The sequence below is a fragment of the Falco peregrinus genome, chromosome 1 (genome assembly GCF_023634155.1).
Source record: "Falco peregrinus isolate bFalPer1 chromosome 1, bFalPer1.pri, whole genome shotgun sequence".
In the NCBI taxonomy this organism is placed as follows: Eukaryota; Metazoa; Chordata; class Aves; order Falconiformes; family Falconidae; genus Falco; species Falco peregrinus.
In genome coordinates, this window is record NC_073721.1 from 130,623,810 (window position 1) to 130,642,251 (window position 18,442).

The window sequence follows — 18,442 nt, forward strand, 5'->3', positions numbered from 1 at the left end:
GGGGAACACTGAGTCTTAAAAAAGAGCAAGGAAATTACACAAGGTCTTGGCAATGACTGGTAAAAATGGGAAAGTTTTGCTCCTTGGGAAGGCACCATGTCAGAGAACACTGCATTAAAGACCATTTAATGTTTTAGAGAGGTAGATTTCCTGCTTCTTTGTGCACAACCAAGGCATTGAAAGGCAGAAGAGTTGATTAGAAGAAAAAAAAAAAAGTTTTGTGCAGCATGACAGGGGGCTGTGGGACCCACTATTGCGGGACAGTGGTGAAGCCAGGAGGCCCTGGACGAGTGAGTATCAGTGATACCAAGTTAATACTTATGACTGAAGCAGAAGTTGGGCAGTGCCATGTGGTACATATGGACCACAAGCACCACTGAGCAGACCCAGGCAGTAAAATTACGCTAACTTTCTATATATATTTTTTCCCACTAGGTTGGAGCAGCAGTGGGACAGTCTGCTAGTGACCTAAGACACCCAGTGTCCAATCCAATTGTAGGGACCGGTCAGCAAGCCAGTAAGTTAGAGGAGCTCAGGAAAGAGGTGCCTGTCTCCCAGGAGAGCAGGGGGGCTGGGAAAAGGACAAATTCTCAGCTGAGGCCTCAGGAGCCACCAAAGCCACCATCACCTTCTCCAGACCATGTGCAGTCCAGCAAGGAGCACCCTCCCACTAGGAAGCAAGCAGAAGGACATTCCCATGCTCTTGAGGTTAGAGAGACCCAACAAGGACTGTTAAATCAAGAAGACAAAAGCCAAGGTGAAGAGAAGCCATTGCTAAAGAAATCAAGTTCTCCAGAGCCTGGTGACAACACTCTTCTTAAGCAAATCACACAACAGACAGTAGTCAAGGATGAGAAGAGCAAAGAGACAGGAGCAGAGCTGTCTGGGAGCTGTCCTGGTGCAGAGGCAGGAGAGAGCAGTGCAACAAAGCCATCTCCTGCGGCTTCACAGGGGGAGGCAGGAGGGACACCTTTGGGACTTCAGGAGACTAAAACACCAGCTCCTGCTTCAGTTCAGCTTGTCAAGGAAGAGCTGCTTCCCGCTCCTGCAGCAGGGATGTTGGTGGCTCAGGAGGTACCGCTTGCAGCTCATGGTGCCCCAGGATTAGAGGCCACAGCAGGAGAGGTCCCATCTGGAGCCCAGCTGCTGCCTCCTGCAAGCAGAGAAACAAAAATCAAAATGGCAGATGGATCTGCCCCTCAAGAGAAGCTTTTAGCCAGCACTTTATGGAAGGAGAGTGCCAAACCAGTGCCTGTAGGACCTCAGGAGAAAGAAGGAGGAGAGCAAACAGCTGCAGCTCCATGCCAGGAACCGGCAGCACCTTTAGGCACTTTAGAAGGAGGTGCTGAGGTTCAGCCACAAGTACCACTGGTCCTGTCTAGGCCTGAGAGACCTCGGGAGATGTCTTTAGAGGAGGAGATGCAGCACAAAAACCTTGTTTCCTCCTTGAAGAACTATCTACTGCTGCTTTTAAAAATGTCAGATAGCAGTCAGGATGCCACAAAAGACACTGACCCCAGGGACAAGGAGCAGCCCAATGCAGAGGAAGCCATGCTCCCAGAGATGGGCATTGCAGGCCTGAGCCCCTGCACCTCAAGGAGAGTTTTGGAAAAGGTACAAAACAACCAGCTCTTCCAGACAGCAGAGAGCTTGCCTCTGACCCCCAGGACATCCAGGCGGATCACAGGCATGATTAACGAGGAATTTGTTACCAGCAAGGAGATGCTGGCTTGCAGGCCTGTGCCCCCAAAGAGACGTACCCGGGTTGCTCCTGAGGCAGAGGGACCACCCCAGCTCTCTGTGCCCTCCATTGTGGTGGGCAGTATGCTGGCAGCTGAAGCAGGGCAGCCTCCTAATAACATATCCAACTTGCCTCCAGTGAGCCCTGAAAAAGAGAGCCCTGGTGACCCTTTGACAGTGCTACCTTGTGCCACACCAGAGGAGCTTGCTTCTGGGGCCCGGCGCAAAATATACCTGCCAAAAACCAAGCAGGTGGGGGAGGAAGAGGAGGCAACCCCAGAGAGCTTGGAGCACCTGAGAAGTCCTACCATTTCACCATGGCAGCCTAGGAATAACATAGCCCTGTTGCCGTCGCCTGCCCTGGCTCCATCCCTTCCTGCAGAGCAGCGCTCGCCAACCCTTGTGAGGAAGATGTCCACACTGGAGGTTCCTAAGTTGTATGAGGAGCCCACAGGTGACAGCAGTGGTGACCACGAGGTCCCTGAAGATGCTAAGCCAGAAGCACAGCCAGCAGAGTCCAAGAAAACAAATAACCCATTTAAAGGTAAGGGAAAAAGTAATCCCATTAAGCACATTTCCTTATTGCCTACAGGGGGAACCTGGCCAGCTGAGCCCATGATAGCCAGCTAGGGCTGCATGAGTTTGCGTTTGCAGGGTTTTCAGCATCACCCTTTGCCTGTGTGAAAGCCAGAAGTCTGTCCCAAGATTTCTTCCCTAGCACAGGGAGCGTGGAGGAATGTAAGAGACAGCAGTGCTGAGACTGCCTGTCTCTGCAGCCTGGACTTCCCTGGCTAAAGGAATCATATCATTTGTATTAGAATGAAGCTGGGTTAATTATCATTGATAATATACAGCTGTGGGTTGGCCGATGTAGATAAAGTGCAGCTGTGGGTGGTTAAGTGGTTGAGAGCCAATGAAGGGGGAGTAGCCAAGGAAGAGAAGGAGAGAGAGGAAGAAGTAAGAAGTAAGAGAAGAGAGAACACACGGCCTAGATAAGGCAGGATGAGGAGAAGGCAGCAGAGGGACTGTATGAAGAGTATGCTGGTATAAGGTGGTAAAAGACCTTGTTGCAGCGTGATAGTTTGGAGAGTGCTGCAACAATCATTCTCTTGTTTTTGGTCTCCATGTCCTGGTCCTTACTGTGACTCATGCTGGTTGGGGGTCCAGTGGGCATCAGCAGCATGCACACTCCTTTTTTGTGGTCAACCCCATGGTATGGTATGACTCCATGGTCAATGCTAATTTGATCCTTCATGGTGTTGAATTTGAAAAGGTGTAATCCTGGTGTTGAAGCACTTGTGGGAGCCAGGTGATATCTTCACAGAAATCAGCACTCTTGCAAAAGTAGGAGTAACCTTGGTAAATCCGTACTTCAGTAGATGATTGTTTCCTCCAACATTGTGTAGTGGTTTTCTGCATTGCCTCTGGCCAAGCCTCACTAGGTATTGCAGTGCTGTGCTGTTGAACAAATTTGTATCACCTGTATTCCACTGTATGTATTCAGGCAGAGGTAATGGGAAGGTAACGTTATACCAGGCTGTGTTGACATACATGTGATACCCAACACCAAAGTCCTAAGCAGCAGCACTGGAGTAGGCTGGCCTGTACCCAGAGCTACAGCCAGCACTGTGTGTCTCACCACTGACCTCTTTGCACCCTGTCTTTAGCTCCGCAGGTGATTCGTAAGATCAGGGCAGAACAATTTTCTGATGCATCAGGAAACCTGAAACTTTGGTGCCAGTTCTTCAATATTTTGACTGATTCTAAGCTGATGTGGTACAAAGATGAGATCCCTGTAGCAGAAGCCCAAAGGAGGTAACCTGCCAGCTCTGCTTCATTGTAGTCCTTGTGCATAGCCCTGAGTTCATGTTTTAAACCCAGCTCCTTGTGTTTACTGGGGTGAAGTTGCCCCTTCTGTTAAGGCTGCATGGGAAGCTCATTGCATGGCATAGTATGTTGTGAACTTTATCTTCTCATTGCCCGGGGAGGGAGGGATTGCCCAGATAGGGAATTGCTGCCAAATTAATCCTATTGATGCTCCATCTGGAAGTTTGGCTGAAGGGCCAATGCTTTGAGTAGCAGAGCCCTAGGGAGGGCAGGGGCTGAACCGAAACCTCAGAGAGGGCAGGGAAGGTGTTGTGCCCATCTCAGAGTTTGAGAGCTGCATGTGAGCTGCAAAACCCCAAGTGATATATGTGAGGGTGGCAGCTGTGCTGGGAGGGTCTGCATGCTGCACCCAAGCAGGCACTTCCATGCAACCACCACTGGGAAGCACCAACAGGGAAAAAATAGCTCTGGTTGTGCCCTCTCTGTCTCTTGACATTGCCATTGCACAGGGAAAGCATGTTTAGACAGCTGGGTGGCTTATATCCCAAATGCTCTTTTGGGTTCATTATGTAGAGCAACTAGTTGTCAAGCCCAAGGAAGCTTGTGTGGGAACATCGTCCACATTGGATAGGATTTGCCTGATACCTTTGAGCATCCCTTTATAATGAGTGGGCAGAAATGATCTTCTGTGGCAGATATTAGAGCTCAGGCAAGTGGACCAGGAGTAGCCATTGCCTTCTAGCTGACCAGAGCAGAGCCTGCTTAGCCAGCAGGTCTCAGGATGAGGGTCCTGCCTCTTTGGCTTATAGCCCCCATGCTGGTTCACACTGGCTGTGTGGGGTAGGCCTTTGGTTCTTGTGGAGACATGTCTGCCAGGTATGTTGCCACCTTGGCTAGAGGAACTGCCAGACCAAAGCTTGGTGCTGCAGGCTGGGGAAGACTGGCAGCCTACTGATACAGAGCTCGTGCTTTGCCAGTCCCTCAGAGAGGAGTGGGCTGCAGGATGGTGAGTGGTGTCTACCCTCACTCATGAACAGCTGAAGATTAAGCTGGACATCTCTGTGGCTGTTTGGCTTCCAGCCATCTCATCCAGATGTTGTTCTGTTAGCCCAAGCACAGCCCTGACTCAGCTACACTCAGAGGCTCAGTAGTGTGTAGCCCAATCCCAGACAGATTTTGCAGGGCTTGCCTGGAAGATAAGCATCTCTGTGAGTACAAACTTGAGGGTGGGACTCCTGGTGCCATGAGGTGCCAGGGAGTAGCTGGGATCCCCTTGGGCTGGCTTCCTTTGTAGCCCTTTTCCAGCCCTCCAAGGGCAGTGGCTGTCATAGGGCTCCTGTGTGCCTCCACGCATCATACAGGGCTGAGGCTATGCTCTGGTTTCTTCCAGTGCTGGAGACGAGGGCCAGGCAGCCTTGGCTATTGTGCAGGCATCCCAGAAGGACTGCGGGGTCTACCGGTGTGTGATCAGCAACGAGTACGGCACTGACTCCACTGACTTCCTGCTCAGCCCAGAAGGTGAGGAGCCCTCAGCAGCCCTACAGCTCTCCCAGCTGCCTGGGTGTGCTGTGGGGTGGTGTGACAAACTGCAAATAGGGCTTGGTGCTAGGCTGTGGAGGGCGAGCCTTGCATGCCCCATAACACCACCTCTGTGAGATGCATCTGCCTCCATGTCCTAATTTATGAGCAATTCACACCATCCTCCTTGCTGTCCCTTGGTGTGGAAGTGCATGGGGCAGGGTGGGACTCTGGCAGGACCTTGACACTTCTCTTTGCTTTCTGTCTCCTGTAGTGCTGTCAGGATTTATTTTGCGGGAAGAGATTGAAGGTAAGGGCCACATGCTGACGAGCTGCAACTGCTGCCCCTTCCTGTGCGGGGGCAGGCAGCTCTATGGTAGGGGCAGGACATGCCTGTGTTGCCCCCCCTCACCAGCTGTTCCCTCCTTCAGTTGGAGAGGAGATTGAGATGACGCCCATGGTGTTTGCGAAGGGTTTGGCTGACGCAGGCTACTGGGGGGATAAACTCTTCGGGCGTGTGGTGAGTGAGGACGTGGAAGTGGGTGCCGGTTTCCTGCGCAAAGCCTGCCGTGCCAGAGCTATCTATGGCCTGGAGCCTGTCTTTGAGTCTGGCTGCACCTGTGTCATCAAAGTGCACAATTTCATTGCCTTTGGGACCAAGAATGAGAACAGCCTTATTGAGAAGAACTACGATATCACCATCCAGGTGGGCATCCTTGTGGGTCACCTTCCACCTGTTTCCCCCACACCCTCCCCATCTGCCTATGCCATGGTCCCCACCTTCGTGCCCACATGCTCCATTTCCTTCCACTTTTCGAATGCTTTGGAGGGGTGGGGCCACGTTCCAGTGAGCTGGTGATGTCCTTGTTGTACTTTGCTTCAGCTCTTCTCTCTGAGCAACATGGAGCTGCTCCGAGCTTTCCTGTCCCTTGTCCTTTGACCACCAGGACAGGGAAGCAACTGGCAGTGGGCCCAGGGGATGCCTGGCCAGGCACAGGGTCCCAGGGAGGAATTGGTACAAGACAAAACAGGTCCCTGACTCTTCTGTTTGCATCTCCAGGAATGTAAAATCCAGAACTCCAGCCGTGAGTACTGCAAGATCTTTGCTGCTGAGGCACGAGCTGTACCTGATTTTGGAGCAGTGCCCGAGTAAGTAAGGTGCTGCAGCTCCACTGGCTTGACATCCCAGCAGAGCATGCTGGGGCATAGTGAGAGAGTTCCCCATGGGTGCTGGGAACATCCCAAAGGGATGTCCCTCAGACAGAAGAGGTGTTGGGGCAAATGCAAAAGCCAGGGTTGCGGTGTGAATCTCCACTTGTTGCAGTGGGAGAGCTCAGCAGCTGATGCTGACCCCATCTGTATGCTCCCACACAGGATAATTCCTCTGTATCTGATCTACCGCCCGGCCAACAACATCCCTTATGCCACAATGGAGGAGGACTTGGGCGGGCCCTGTGAGCAGTACTGTGTCACTGAGAGAGATGGCAACTTGGTGGCACGAGGCACCTCAGAGATTGTGCTCAAATGCTGCACTTTTCAGCATTGGGTCTACCAGTGGACAAATGGAAACATCCTTGTGACTGACATGGAAGGTAAAGGGATCTCCCATCTGATTCCCGTGCCCCCTTGCTACCCTCTGGCCTGTAAGAGGAGAAAAAACCCCAGCCTTGCCCTTCTGCCTCTTTCCCCACATGCCATGGAGCCAGCTTCCCAGCAGGATAACCTGCCCTTGGTGCTGGTGCCCGGTTTTCTCTGTGCAGAGACTAGTTGTCCTCCCTTTCATTACAGGAGTGGGCTGGAAGATGACCAACGTGCGGATTGCTACCAACCTGAAAGGGTGAGTGACCCTGAGCTGCTGGTGCAGGGTGGCCCTGGCTGTTCCCAGCTTTGCCAATCACGTGGCGAAGGGCCATGGTGGTGAGCATGGCTGGGCTCTGTCCTTGGCTTCCTGCTCTGGCAGGACATCTCCTGGTGCAAAGTAAGGTCTGAGGACAGCTGTGTTGGCAGGTACCAGGGGCTGAAGGAAAGCTGTTTTCCCTCCCTGCTGGAGCAATTCGTGGCTGCTCACCAGTGTAACCATTACTGCAGCATCCTGGGCCTGAAGACACTGGAGCCAGCCAAGCCCAAGGGCTCCAAGAGCCCCTCCATGGGTAGGAAATCTGCCCAGTCCAGTCCTCAGCTCCAGAAGAAAGGGCTGGCGAGTCCCCAGGGTACCCGCAAGGCTGCTGTGAGCCCCAAGAGCTCCCGCAGAGCTGCAGAAACAGGGGAGGCCCTGGCAGCCTCCAAACCTGGGTCAGGAGAGAGCAACAGGTCTGGCCGCCCACAGTAGCCAGAGCCCACTGCAGCTGGGACCCCTGACTGGACCCCAGCCCAAGCAGCCCGGAGGCAGCACGTGACCAGGCTGGGAAGCAGAGACCCTGGCAGCAGTCACTGCTGCCACTCTCCTCCCTTTAGCGCCCACCCCAGCCTGCAGTGCTTGCATTGTGTGACGTGTGCTAGTGTGAGCAGCTCAGCTGGGGTCCCAGGGGGGGCTGTGGGCAGTGTGGACCCCCTCACCAATACCTCTTCATAAGAGCTGCTGCTGGGGGTGGAGCCTGTGGGGCCACGTACCCCTCCACACTTGGGCTCGCTTTCCTCTCTCAATTCTCTGTTTGCCTTCCTTAAGGCAGGGGCTGTCAGACGTGCTCCCTCAGGCTTTGCAGGTGCCAGGCACCCTCCTTGGCTCCCCCCATCCACCAGCAAACTGAGAGTCCCAGCTGCCCTCCGGGCTCCCAGCACCTCACATCCCTCTGTGTCCTCCATAAAGTGACCAGGCCAAGCCCTGCCAGCGGTCTGTGTCAAGGGATGTGAACCCCAACAGCGCCCAGGTGGTCTCATTCGCCCTGGCACACTTTTAGAACGTTTTACTGCAGAGGGGTTCAGAGGTGAGCTGCAGGGCTCCTGCTGCTGTTGCGTAGGACTCTGGGGTACAGGCTAGTTCCATGGTGGGTCATTGGCATCTGTACCGGCAGCTGCACAGGGTTGCGATTTTGCACCCCTGCCCTCCCAGCTTTCCCTGCACCCTGGGGTGAGCCTCCCACCCCCTTGCTGGGTGGATGCTGAGGGTGGCGGTGCTGCTCTGGCATGCTGGCCAGCACCCATTAAGGATGCTCTACCTCACACAGGGTGCCTGGGAGCAGGGCCAAGGGGAGACCTCCTGGCTGTGTCAGGCACTGGTTTGGCACATGTGGGTGTCCAGCCCACAGGGCTCACCTCTCCTTGCCCACCTGCCATTTGCAGACCTTGCCCACCATGCCCAGCCCCATAGCATGACCTGATCATGCTTGCTTAGCATCACCCTTGCTTGGCACATGCCATACCCTGGTGGCCACTAACAGCACCTTCTCCAGATCCTGCTGCAGGAGGCAGTGACGGACAGGCACTGATGCTCATGCTGGAGAGTAAAACACTGTGTGTTGCGTCAAGCCTCCCTTGTGTCTGTCAGCTCACTCAGGCTGCAGCCAGCAGAGCATGGCAGTGGGCAGCAAGGCTTGGAAACAGCCTCAGCACTGCCTGCTTCATCTTGCTGCAGAGCATGGCCTTTCCTAGGGCTTTGGAGGAGGATGCTGGCCACCAGCAATGCCATCCAGCATGGTGGTGTCTGAAACAGTGGCTTGGTTCAGCCTGGTGGAGGAGGGAATGGACTGAGCTGGGAGTAAGGTGTGCTCTGGGGTCCTGGGGCTTTGTTGTTGGGTCATTGTAAAATAACAATGTACAGAATGTATCTGCCTTGGCAAATGGGTGCTCTCGAGTGCAATAAAGCAAAAAGGACTGGCCTACTCCCTGGCACTGTGGTCCCTGCAGAAAAGATGCACCCACAGCAGGACAGGTGGCTTTGTGCTCAGGGGAAGGAATCATCTTCAAGTAATGGCTTTACCCCCATCTGCACCCCACAGGGTAGAAGAGGGTGGCTTGGCTGGACCCTAAAGCTGGGACCTGGTGGAGGCTTGGCTTGTGAGGGTCTGCAGTAGACACTGGCTATGGGAGCTGCTGTTGTGGGGTGTACCCGGAGCACAGCACCTCATGCCATGTGGGACAACTGCAGTCAGGGGCCTGAGGGCAAGTACATGGGGCTTTCCATGATTTATTTGGGAGCAGTTCCCTCATGTCCACAGGGCCAGCACTGAAGGGTGCTGGTTGCAGGGTGCATGTGGCTATCAGTCATCACTGGAGTGGAGAAGACTAAATGCACAGGTCTCTTGCTAGGTTTTTTTTCTGCCTTTGGGGCCAGGCCTAGCAAACCCTGGTGTTCCCAGGCAGCTGCCTGCACATTTCTAGGTTGTCCCTGCACAGGATGTGTGGTTGTAATGCCTGCAGCATTGCGTCAGGCACAGCGTGCTGTCCCCCACACTGGCCCAGGCTCCTGTGAAGGAGAGTGTCCCGTTCATGAGCACCGAGCTGGAAGGAGAGAAGCATGGTAAGGATGAGCTGCTGTCCCAGCACCTGGTTCCCTGGGCAGGACCTTCACACCCACCTGGCAAAGAGCTGCTTGCAGCACGTGTACATGGTGTAGCTGGTAGAGCTGAAGTTGGCAGTACTGAGGAAGGTCACACAGTTGCCCACCTCCGTTGGCACATGAAGGAGACCTGGGGGACAAGGTCTCCTGGCTGGGGTTCTTCAGGGACCATGCATGCAAATCCCATGCCCTGAGCATGTTTGGAGGTCCTGTACCCCACCCTGTTGTCAAATCCCATATGCCAACTATGCTTCCTTGCAAATTCTGTACCTGGGACTGTGCTTGTGGGTCCCATGTGTCCATGTTCTGCTTGCAGGAGTGACCCCAGGGAACTGTGCAGTGGCCCAAAAGCTGCCCTTGATATGTCCCCAGCCCAGATGAGGATGAGGGGCCCCAGCAGAGTTATTGGGCTTAGGCAGCCACTGGCAAAGCCACGTGGGGAGAGCAGAGGGTTTGGAGGCTCTGGCAGAGTCATGGGGAGGGCAGGTCAGCCATCCTCATCCCTGCATCTGCATTTACAGGGATCTTCAGCCCTTTGCCTGTCCCTCTCTGGTTCTTTCTGGCCCTGCTGGCAGTGGGCAAGCACCTACCTGCCAGGCAGGCATTGAGCATGGAGACGCAGGCACCAGTGAGCAGGGCTCGCAGCACGATGGAGGCTAAGTCACCCTTGCGTTGGGGTGCCATGGAAGCTGCAAGGGCAAAGCAGAGACTGGGGTGAGTCAGAGTCTTGCTCTGGCTCTGTCCCAGGCTGGGGGATGGGTAGGGATGTGTCCCGGGTCCCCAGCTGGCTCCGCCAGATAAGTGTCCTGCACACCCCAGCCTCTGGTGTCTAGAGGACATGGTGATCCCAGCCAGCACCCGGCATGCTGTCTGCCTGTCCTGGCAGTGGTGGGTGCTGACAGAGCACTGTGCCCACCCTGCACCCATGGGTGATCAGCCAGAGCCCCCAGCACTCTCAGCACTGGAGTGTCTGCTCTGTGCCCCATGGCTGGGTAGTGTTTGGGTGTGTGGGATGTGCATGTGCTCTTGCCCATGGGTGCAGTGCAAAATCATCTGTCACCATGCAAATCCTGTTTCTTATCTGTGCATTGGCAGAGACCGAACATGGAGCTTGAGGGCAGCAAATTCCTCCTGCCACAGCTGAGCCCTTGCTCCTTGGGCCCAGATCCCCCTGCATCATGCCCACACACCCAGAAAGCAGGTCACACTCACCTAGGCCTCCCAGCATGATCCCAATGGAGCTGAGGTTGGCGAATCCGCAGAGGGCAAAGGTGGCAATGCTCTCGGCTCTTTCCTGGAGGGCACAGCAGCAGGGGAAAGTTGCCTGCACCCAGAGCTGAGCACAATGTCATAGCTCCCAGCCCAGACAGACGTGATGGAGATAGGACACCCCCACCCCCCCCACCTCCATCCTTTCTCCTTCAGCTGTTTTTGAGAGCGAGGATGCAGATGGTAGCTTGCTCCTGGGAGAGGCTGGGCTGAGGGGACAGGGAGCCCTGTAGCACCATGATCTGCCCCAGGGAGCAGGATAAATGGGAAAAGGCTTCACGGACTCCTTCAGGATGATCCCATACCCAAAGTTAGTGACCATCCAAGTCTAGCTGGCCAGAGGTGCCCTCCCACCCCCAACACTGTCATCCCCCTGCCTGCCCACCACCTATTGGCCTAGCCGGGTCCCATGGCCCATTTTTGTTGACTGCACCCCTGCCCTGGGCATGGCAGGGTGGCAGGTGCCCCTCACAGATATCCACTGCTTCCGGCTCCCATCCCACTCCTCCAGGCCTGACAGACGGTTCTTCTTGTACGTGGCCAGCTGCTGGTATGCCACAAACTCGTTCAGGAAGATCTTGATCCCCAAGAGCTCGGCCACCAGTGGCGAGTCTGCCCAGTCTGCCCCCATGAGAAAGGCCACGGGCATGAGGACGTAGGAGCAGATCAGCTGGGGAAAGCATTCCAGAAAGGAGCAATTCAGAGCTGACCATCCACATAGCCGCCAGCTTGGACACCTCCTGCCAGCATTTGCCAAACGCCCGGCAAGGGTCTCTGCAGCCTACCAAGGCAGTGGGCAAAGGTGGAGATAGGTGGCGTGATGCAGGATCTGGCAGCCCAGACCATGGAGCTGCCCCGGGGGTACCTGGAAGGAGAGTCCCTCGATGTCTACCATCTCCCCAAACCAGTGCAGAGCAGTGTTGATGAACTCCAGCACCGCCAAGAAGGCGATGAGGTTGGCTGCAATGTTGGCCACAAGCCCCACAGAGGCGGCAGCTCCGTTGCTTGCAGCTTCCAAGATGTTCTGCTCTTCCCTGTGTGGATAAAGGCCCCAGTGGCATCCCCTGTGCAAGGTCAGCTCTCAGCCCATTGATGTCTGCACAGCACAGGTTCTCCCAACTTTGGGCCACCCACAATGTCCACTTGTGCCTCCATGGCTCCCCACACTGGCGGGACATGTGCAGCCCTCCGACTCCACCATCCCTCTCCTCACACTCACCCACTGGAGAGGTGGATGCTTGCTTTGCCCTTGAACTTGGACTCTTCCACTTCAGGGTAGACGAGTTTGGACATGGCAAGGGCACAGGGTGCAGCCATCACAGAGGCTGCAATCAGTGATGCCGCATCTATCTGCAACACACAGACCATTGGCTAGGGCACCTCTGCAAGGCTGACCCCTGTGACGTGTCACCCCAGGGCACCCCTGCACACAGCTGGCATTGGCCAGCAATGCTTGGAGCAGTTCAGGGCTCTCAAATTGCTCAGGCTGGGAAAATTGCCTGGGTTTCCCATCTCAGCTGGCCACAGCACATAGGGCAGCTCGCCTGGATGGAGACACTGCTGGAGCAGCAGCAAGCACAGCCTTGGAGGTGTTAGTCTCTCCTGCCATTTGACCTAATTGTGATGGTTCTTGTCCCTTCCCTGTCCCTTTTTATCAGTATCAGAGCAAGACGTTGTGCAACATTGTGAACTTCTACCTGCTGATGAAGAGCCAAACCCAGTCTCACCCCTGCCCTGCCCCCCGAGTGGCAATGTCTCATTTCTCTGACCTTTTACCCTTGGCTCCCTGTTTAAGGAGACTAATTAATGTTTCAATAGCAGGAGCTCAGCCAGCAGGTCAAGGGGAAGGTTTATTCCCCATTACAGAGCACTGATGAGGCCATGTCTGGACACCGTGTCCAGGGCTGAGACACTGATGAATTGAAGAGGGCATTCCCGGGGGTGCCAAGGCGATGCTGGAGGATGGGACTTGTTTGGCTGGGAGAACAGAGGGCTGGGGGGGGTTGTAGTTGCTGTTCCCAACTACTTGAGATGGCAGGGAAGACTGCTTGGAGATGCCCAGTGAAAGGATGAGAATCAACAGCACAGTTTCAGTGGGGAAATTTGAGTTGGATATAAGGAAAAAACTGTTCTCCATGACCAAGGCACCTGTGGGGTGGACCGGAGAGGTGGGGGGAGATCTCCATCCGTGGGGATGTCCACCACCAGCCTGGACAAGGCCCTCTGCAGCCCCTTGGGCTTTGCTGTCACCTCACTTGGGCAAGAGGGCAGATCAGAGACCCCCAGAGGGTCCTTCCAGGCTCAATTACCTTGTGGTGAGATTTGCCCTGCTTGCTGTGCAGGGACATGTGGTGAGAGTCCCATGGCAGTGCATTCTACTGGGCAGGGCTTCAAGGCTCTGGCCTGGCCAGCAAAGGTGAGACTGGACGTGGAGGTACCCTGCCCTCACCCTGCTTATGGAAGGGCACCATGGGGCACCTGCTGGAGGTCTTCTCCCACCTGCAAGTCCAGGACAGTTCTTGCATGTCAGGACCCCATAGCAGGGAACACATGGCATACATCTGCTCAGGCACTCACCCCAAAGGATATGTAGGCACCCATCACACTGCCTGCAATGGTGGAAAAGCCACCAGTCATCACAGCGTGGATTTCTGAACGGGTCATGTCTGCAAGGTATGGGCGGATGAGCAGCGGGGCTTCAGTCTGCAAGAGAGAAAACCCTGTTGTCCTTAGATACGGTAACACAGGGCTGCAGGTCCCCTGGGAAGGGAGAAGACCCTTCCTCCAGAGCAGGGTCAGCTGCAAAGGCTAAGGAGCTGGATCTCCTGCCCAGGACCTTACCTGTCCCACGAAGATGTTCCCTGCCACACTCAGGGTCTCAGTGGGTGTGGTGCCCATCGAAACCTGAAGCAGCCAAGAGATCTGGAGAAAGACAAGGCCACCATGCTCACAAAGGCTCCTGGCACCCAGCCACCCACCCCATGAAGCAGGGCACTGTTTGGCCCTCAAGCTGCAGAGAAGTGATCTTGGGAAGCACCCACAGACCAGGTAGCAACATCAACTCAAAGGCTGGGCTTTCTCAGGGGGACATGCAAGAAAGAAGGGGGTTGTGTCCATTCCTTAGATATGTCCTGTCTTGCAAGACAAATCGCCCCAAACTAGTACCATGCCAATTTTCCTGGGATTTCCCTCAGCCGATCATAGTAGTCAGAGAACCCAACAGGTTCTTTTCCTTTCCAGCACCATCCCAGAAACAGGTGTGAGGCCCTACCTTGACAATGAGCCACTGCATGACACCAAGGTAGTAGAGGATGGACATCACACAACTGAAGAAAACCACAATGGGCAGAGCCTGCAGGCAAGGCACCAGAGCACAGGGTTAAAGGAAAGCTGAGAAACACATCTCAGTATACCTGGGTACCAAGATGCTCTGTCCTGTGAGCATGGTGTGGTATTGCATAGCCAGATCACACTACTGGGGTGTCACAACACTGGGCCAGGCTGGAAGGAGGGACAGGGACCAGTGCAAACCTTCCATGGCATTGAGGAGGTTCATGGGTGGGTACAAAGCTGAGGGAGACCTATCCTTGAGCTGCTTGAGCTCTGCTGCAGCAATCCTGGCTGTGTTTAGCTCCATGCTCTCCAGGACCCAGCAAGGCAGCCAGAGCAGTATAAAGCCAGGCTCTGGCTCTCCCTGCCCATACTCCATTCCCCAAGCTGACCTGAAAGGCAAAGACTTCTTCAATGAGTGTGTTTCCAAAGACGAATCTGGAGCCAGCTGTGGTGTAGCCCAGGAAGAACTGCAAGTGGAGAAGTTACATGATAGGGCGGTGAGCTCCATCAGCTCTCTCCCTGACATCTCACTTCTACCTCACAGGGGGTCTGTACCCACAGCTCACTTCACTGCCCTGCCAGAGAATGACCCTCTGAAACCAAAGCTGGGGACACTGGTGGGCTGTCTCCAAGCCACAGGGCACTGCTCCAACCTGCAAGGGAGACTGCACCAAACGGTCTGGGCTGCAGAAAACCAGGAAAGAGCTGGCTTTTCTCCAGTCCCAAACAAAAATGTTTGTGAGTGTCGAGTCCCTGCAGCTTCTCCGCCTCATGCCACCCTCTGCCCTTCTTGCTGATCCCAGGGTGGGCTAAATGGAGAGTGCAAGCACAGGCTGGGGTGAGTAGATACAGTACCTGGATCTGGTCACCCAGCCACTGGAAGGCTTGAATGCCGGGGGTTGTTCGGAGGACCAAGAGTCCAAATAAGAACTCTAAGCCAAGACCCCAGAAAACAGCTCTCCAGGACACCTATGGGCCAAGAGCAGAATGGAGACTGAAATGTTAGCAAAGTCTAAAGACTTCCCTCTCTGCTTCCTGCTCTTTCAACAGCTGCACATGGCAAACGCCATTACACTGTGCCCTCGGTGAGACTCATGGGGACACTAAAACAGAAAGTGTCACAGAAACCCACATAGTTCAGTGATAAGGAAGGTGAGTTGGTGAGACTCGGGAACTGGCTGGTGCAATGTACCCTGCCAGGCTCACCCAGGCAGAGATGAGCACAGAGACCTTCTGGTGGTTTGGCTGGTAGTACAGACCAGCTAGATCAAAACTTCTTATTCATTAACCCTTCGGGGGAGGCAAATGGAGGCATTGCCCAAAATATTGAAGGAGGTTGGCTTGGAAGCCACTGGGACTTCAATCACTTCTGCCCAAGTCACCCAGGGCACCCAAAGCTCAGGCCCACCCTCCACCCACAGGCACCTGAAGCTCAGGCATGGGGCTGTTGCTGGGTCTTTGGGTATGACCCACTATGAGGGACATGGTAGAGAACAGGATGGAGGCACTGTGGGGGAGCCATGGGCTGAGCAGTGGGAAGGAGAGCAGTGAGGTGGCTTGGGGCTCTGTCCACCTGACCAGCTTGGCTCCCCAGGCTGTGCCCAGCTCTGCCCAGGATGTCTACTGTGCTTCTGCTCCCTCCAGGGAGCTCCAGCAATGTGCAGTCAGGGGATGCCAGTGGGAAGGAAACACTTGTTCCCCTTTGCTGGATGGCCACCTCCTGCGAGAGGACCAATGGCCAAGCTACACCCGAAACACATACTTCACCATGGTGCTTGGAGCAGGCAAACAGGAACAGCACCAAAAAGCAGAAGCCAGCTAATGAGATGAGCTGCTCTGGATTTCCGGAGGTGTTCAAAGCCAGCCACATAATCAGGCCTCCCAGGTGGGCCACAAACAGAAGCCTGCAAAGGAAATCACAGACTGTCACAGAGAGGATGTCACCATGGGGAGAGCAGCTCACGAAGGGTAGGAGCTAATTGTGTGGGAGATGCCACTGTAAGGTCCATGCATCTAAAGAAACCTGGGGCTTGGGCACAAACAAGGGGTGTGAACAGCCATTACGCTACAGAGGTAGAGTAGCAAGAGCTTTCTACCATGGCTTTTAAGTGATTCCCAGGCTGGGCCATGCCTCATCATTCATGAGGTACCTGCACAGCACTAGGGCATGTGCCCAATGCCACTGGCCATTGGTCATGCTGGCCGGGCAGCCATGGGAGAGGGGATGTGGGCACTGGGGGGGATCTGGTCCTGCTTTTTCCTGACTCACCATTTCAACCATGGCCAGAACTTATGGAAGCGTTTCCAAACAGAGCTGAGGAGCAGCAATACCTTTGCCCCACAGTGCTTCTTGAAGAGGTTCCAACAGATGAAGAAAACAACCACAGCAGTCATGACAACCAAGGCAAGGGCTCGCTGGAAATTGAGCCAACAGGCCGCAATAAAGTAGCACAGGTAGGCTGGAGAAGGCACATTGAGGGTCAGAAACATCAGGGCCATAGGGTCACGGATTCATAACACTATCTGGGGCCAACAGTGAGGTTCATTTCCTCCAAATGTCCTTCCCTGGCCACCCTTGAGGCTCCCATCTGTGCACGAGGAGGACTTGGGCAGCACCACCCCAGCAGCCAGGCTCATTGGTGACAGCACTTTGGCTGTCTGGGAGCACATGGAGTGAGCAGAAAAGGCACAGCATACCCTTTGGGCAGGTGGAGAAAGGGAAGGAGGACAGTGAGGTGCAGGTAGTCCTCATGGACAGGAGTGGTGGGGTGAGGAGGTGACAGACAGTGGGGCTGGTGAGAGCAGATACAACCTCCACATGGGTGGCCATGCCCAGCGCTTGGAGGCTGAGGGCACAGCCATCCAAAGGGATGTGGAGATGAGGCTTCAGTGCCAGAAGTCCTCACCTATTCCAAGAAGCCACAGGATGACTCTTCTCAACACCTTGGCATGAGCCTTGCAGAAGTGCTTTGCCTTGGATACCGGCTGCAGGGCCTTCCTGGGGAGAGTCATATGCCGGACATGAGAGGCACAGAAGGTGGATTCCAAAGATCAACCCAACCGAGCCCAATTCAATGGAGCCAGACCACAACCATACCTCCCAGAGGGAGCTTGTGGCAGCAGCATGGTGGTGTGGGTGTGCCGTGGCCTCTAGCACCTCTGCTGCCCACTCCCAGGAGGAGTGGGCTGGCCTGTTATGGCAGGGGAGACCTCACCACACACCCCAGGCACCGTGAGTGGAGGCTTGCGCTAGGTGGCTGCTATGGGGATAGACACCTGCCACTGCCACCCTACAAAGCCATATGGAGCCGTCAGGCACTGTCTCCCCTATGTGGTCAATACAACCCTACTCTGCTCCCAGATCAGGTTTGGTTCCAGGAAAATTGCTGGCCCAAGGATTGTAGACTTGCTACGGCCACTGGAAATACCCTACATAAAGGGGTTATCCTACCTGCAGTAGGAGGAGAATCTCCCTTCCCCTTCTCTCCTCTCCTCTTCACTCTCACCACATGGACCATCATGTTCCTCATAGAGTCTCTCCTCCCCCTGGAAAACACCATTAGCTGGAGCACCCTGAGCAGCTCCTGTACTCCAGCTGGAGGGGAAGGAGGGACTTACCACGGAGCTGAAAGCTGGGTTATCAGCGCCCTTCTCAAGGTTGCCCAGGGTTATCTGGTTTTCTTCCATCTCCAGAAGTGCCACAGCTTCAATGCATTACAGAAACAGCACTGTGAGGGTCCAGTGCTGGCTGGGGAAAGAAAGACAGGATCAGTTCTGGAAAGGATGGATGTCCAACCCCTATTTTCAGTTTTGGGTCTCCAAGAGGAGAATGTCCTTTGCAGTAGGGATTCAGAGCAGTTCCTGCACCAGCATATCAAGGGACCATCCCATGGGGTCCTCAAGCCATGGGGCTGGTGTGCTGACTTCCTTGTTCTCTGGGAAGGTCTTTGCTTTTCTGCACTTCAGAGGAATTACAGGAGAGGACTAGAGGCAGCAGGGAGAGCTGGTACTCCTCCAAGTTGGTGGCTGTGGCCACCAGCCTCCGTAAGCCCCTTTGCAAGTGGGATTTTGCAAAAAATAAATCTGGCTGCATGTCTCATCAAGAGCTGTTGGTGCAACCAATTAAGGTAAGGAACAAAGTCCTTTCATGTTGGTAACAGTACAGTGCAGGAGCAATGGGTAGGAAGAAGTGGTAGCGTGCATGGGGACTGGTCCTAAAGGAGCATCATACTTGAGAACTGGTTCAGCAAAGACAGAAGA

At 54.8% G+C, this 18,442-nt stretch overlaps 2 protein-coding genes across 4 annotated transcripts in view; one reads left to right on the top strand and one right to left on the bottom strand.

Moving 5' to 3' along the window:
• Positions 1–8,903, top strand: part of ALPK3 (alpha kinase 3) — a 34,513-nt gene extending 25,610 nt beyond the window's left edge. For all 3 annotated transcript variants that reach the window (XM_055819395.1, XM_027780032.2, XM_027780031.2), the window contains 9 exons: positions 436–2,284; positions 3,408–3,555; positions 4,958–5,085; positions 5,360–5,395; positions 5,517–5,791; positions 6,146–6,234; positions 6,460–6,677; positions 6,874–6,922; positions 7,093–8,903. In XM_055819395.1, the coding sequence (XP_055675370.1) occupies positions 436–2,284; positions 3,408–3,555; positions 4,958–5,085; positions 5,360–5,395; positions 5,517–5,791; positions 6,146–6,234; positions 6,460–6,677; positions 6,874–6,922; positions 7,093–7,414 (3,114 nt within the window). In that variant the 3' untranslated portion in view covers positions 7,415–8,903. The remainder of the gene's footprint in view (positions 1–435; positions 2,285–3,407; positions 3,556–4,957; positions 5,086–5,359; positions 5,396–5,516; positions 5,792–6,145; positions 6,235–6,459; positions 6,678–6,873; positions 6,923–7,092) is intronic.
• A 280-nt stretch (positions 8,904–9,183) lies between these two features.
• Positions 9,184–17,927, bottom strand: LOC101915726 (sodium/nucleoside cotransporter 2). Its single transcript, XM_013295365.3, has 17 exons — positions 17,801–17,927; positions 17,634–17,728; positions 17,089–17,180; positions 16,452–16,641; positions 15,945–16,086; positions 15,038–15,151; positions 14,572–14,649; positions 14,121–14,201; positions 13,691–13,771; positions 13,427–13,552; positions 12,069–12,199; positions 11,715–11,883; positions 11,322–11,519; positions 10,793–10,874; positions 10,171–10,269; positions 9,599–9,710; positions 9,184–9,522 (listed from the first exon to the last, which is right to left on the bottom strand). The coding sequence occupies exons 1-17, from the start codon at positions 17,867–17,869 to the stop codon at positions 9,399–9,401; spliced, it is 1,983 nt and encodes a 660-aa protein (XP_013150819.1). The 5' UTR covers positions 17,870–17,927; the 3' UTR covers positions 9,184–9,398.
• Positions 17,928–18,442: the final 515 nt, after the last annotated feature.

Coding starts and splice junctions, on each gene's coding strand:
- LOC101915726 (XM_013295365.3), bottom strand. CDS start 17,869: ATGGAAGAAAACCAGATAACCCTGGGCAACCTTGAGAAGGGCGCTGAT. Junction 13,772..14,120: donor TGCAGTGGCTCATTGTCAAG/GTAGGGCCTCAC, acceptor GTCTTTCTCCAG/ATCTCTTGGCTGCTTCAGGT. Junction 10,270..10,792: donor GATCATGCTGGGAGGCCTAG/GTGAGTGTGACC, acceptor TTGCCCTTGCAG/CTTCCATGGCACCCCAACGC.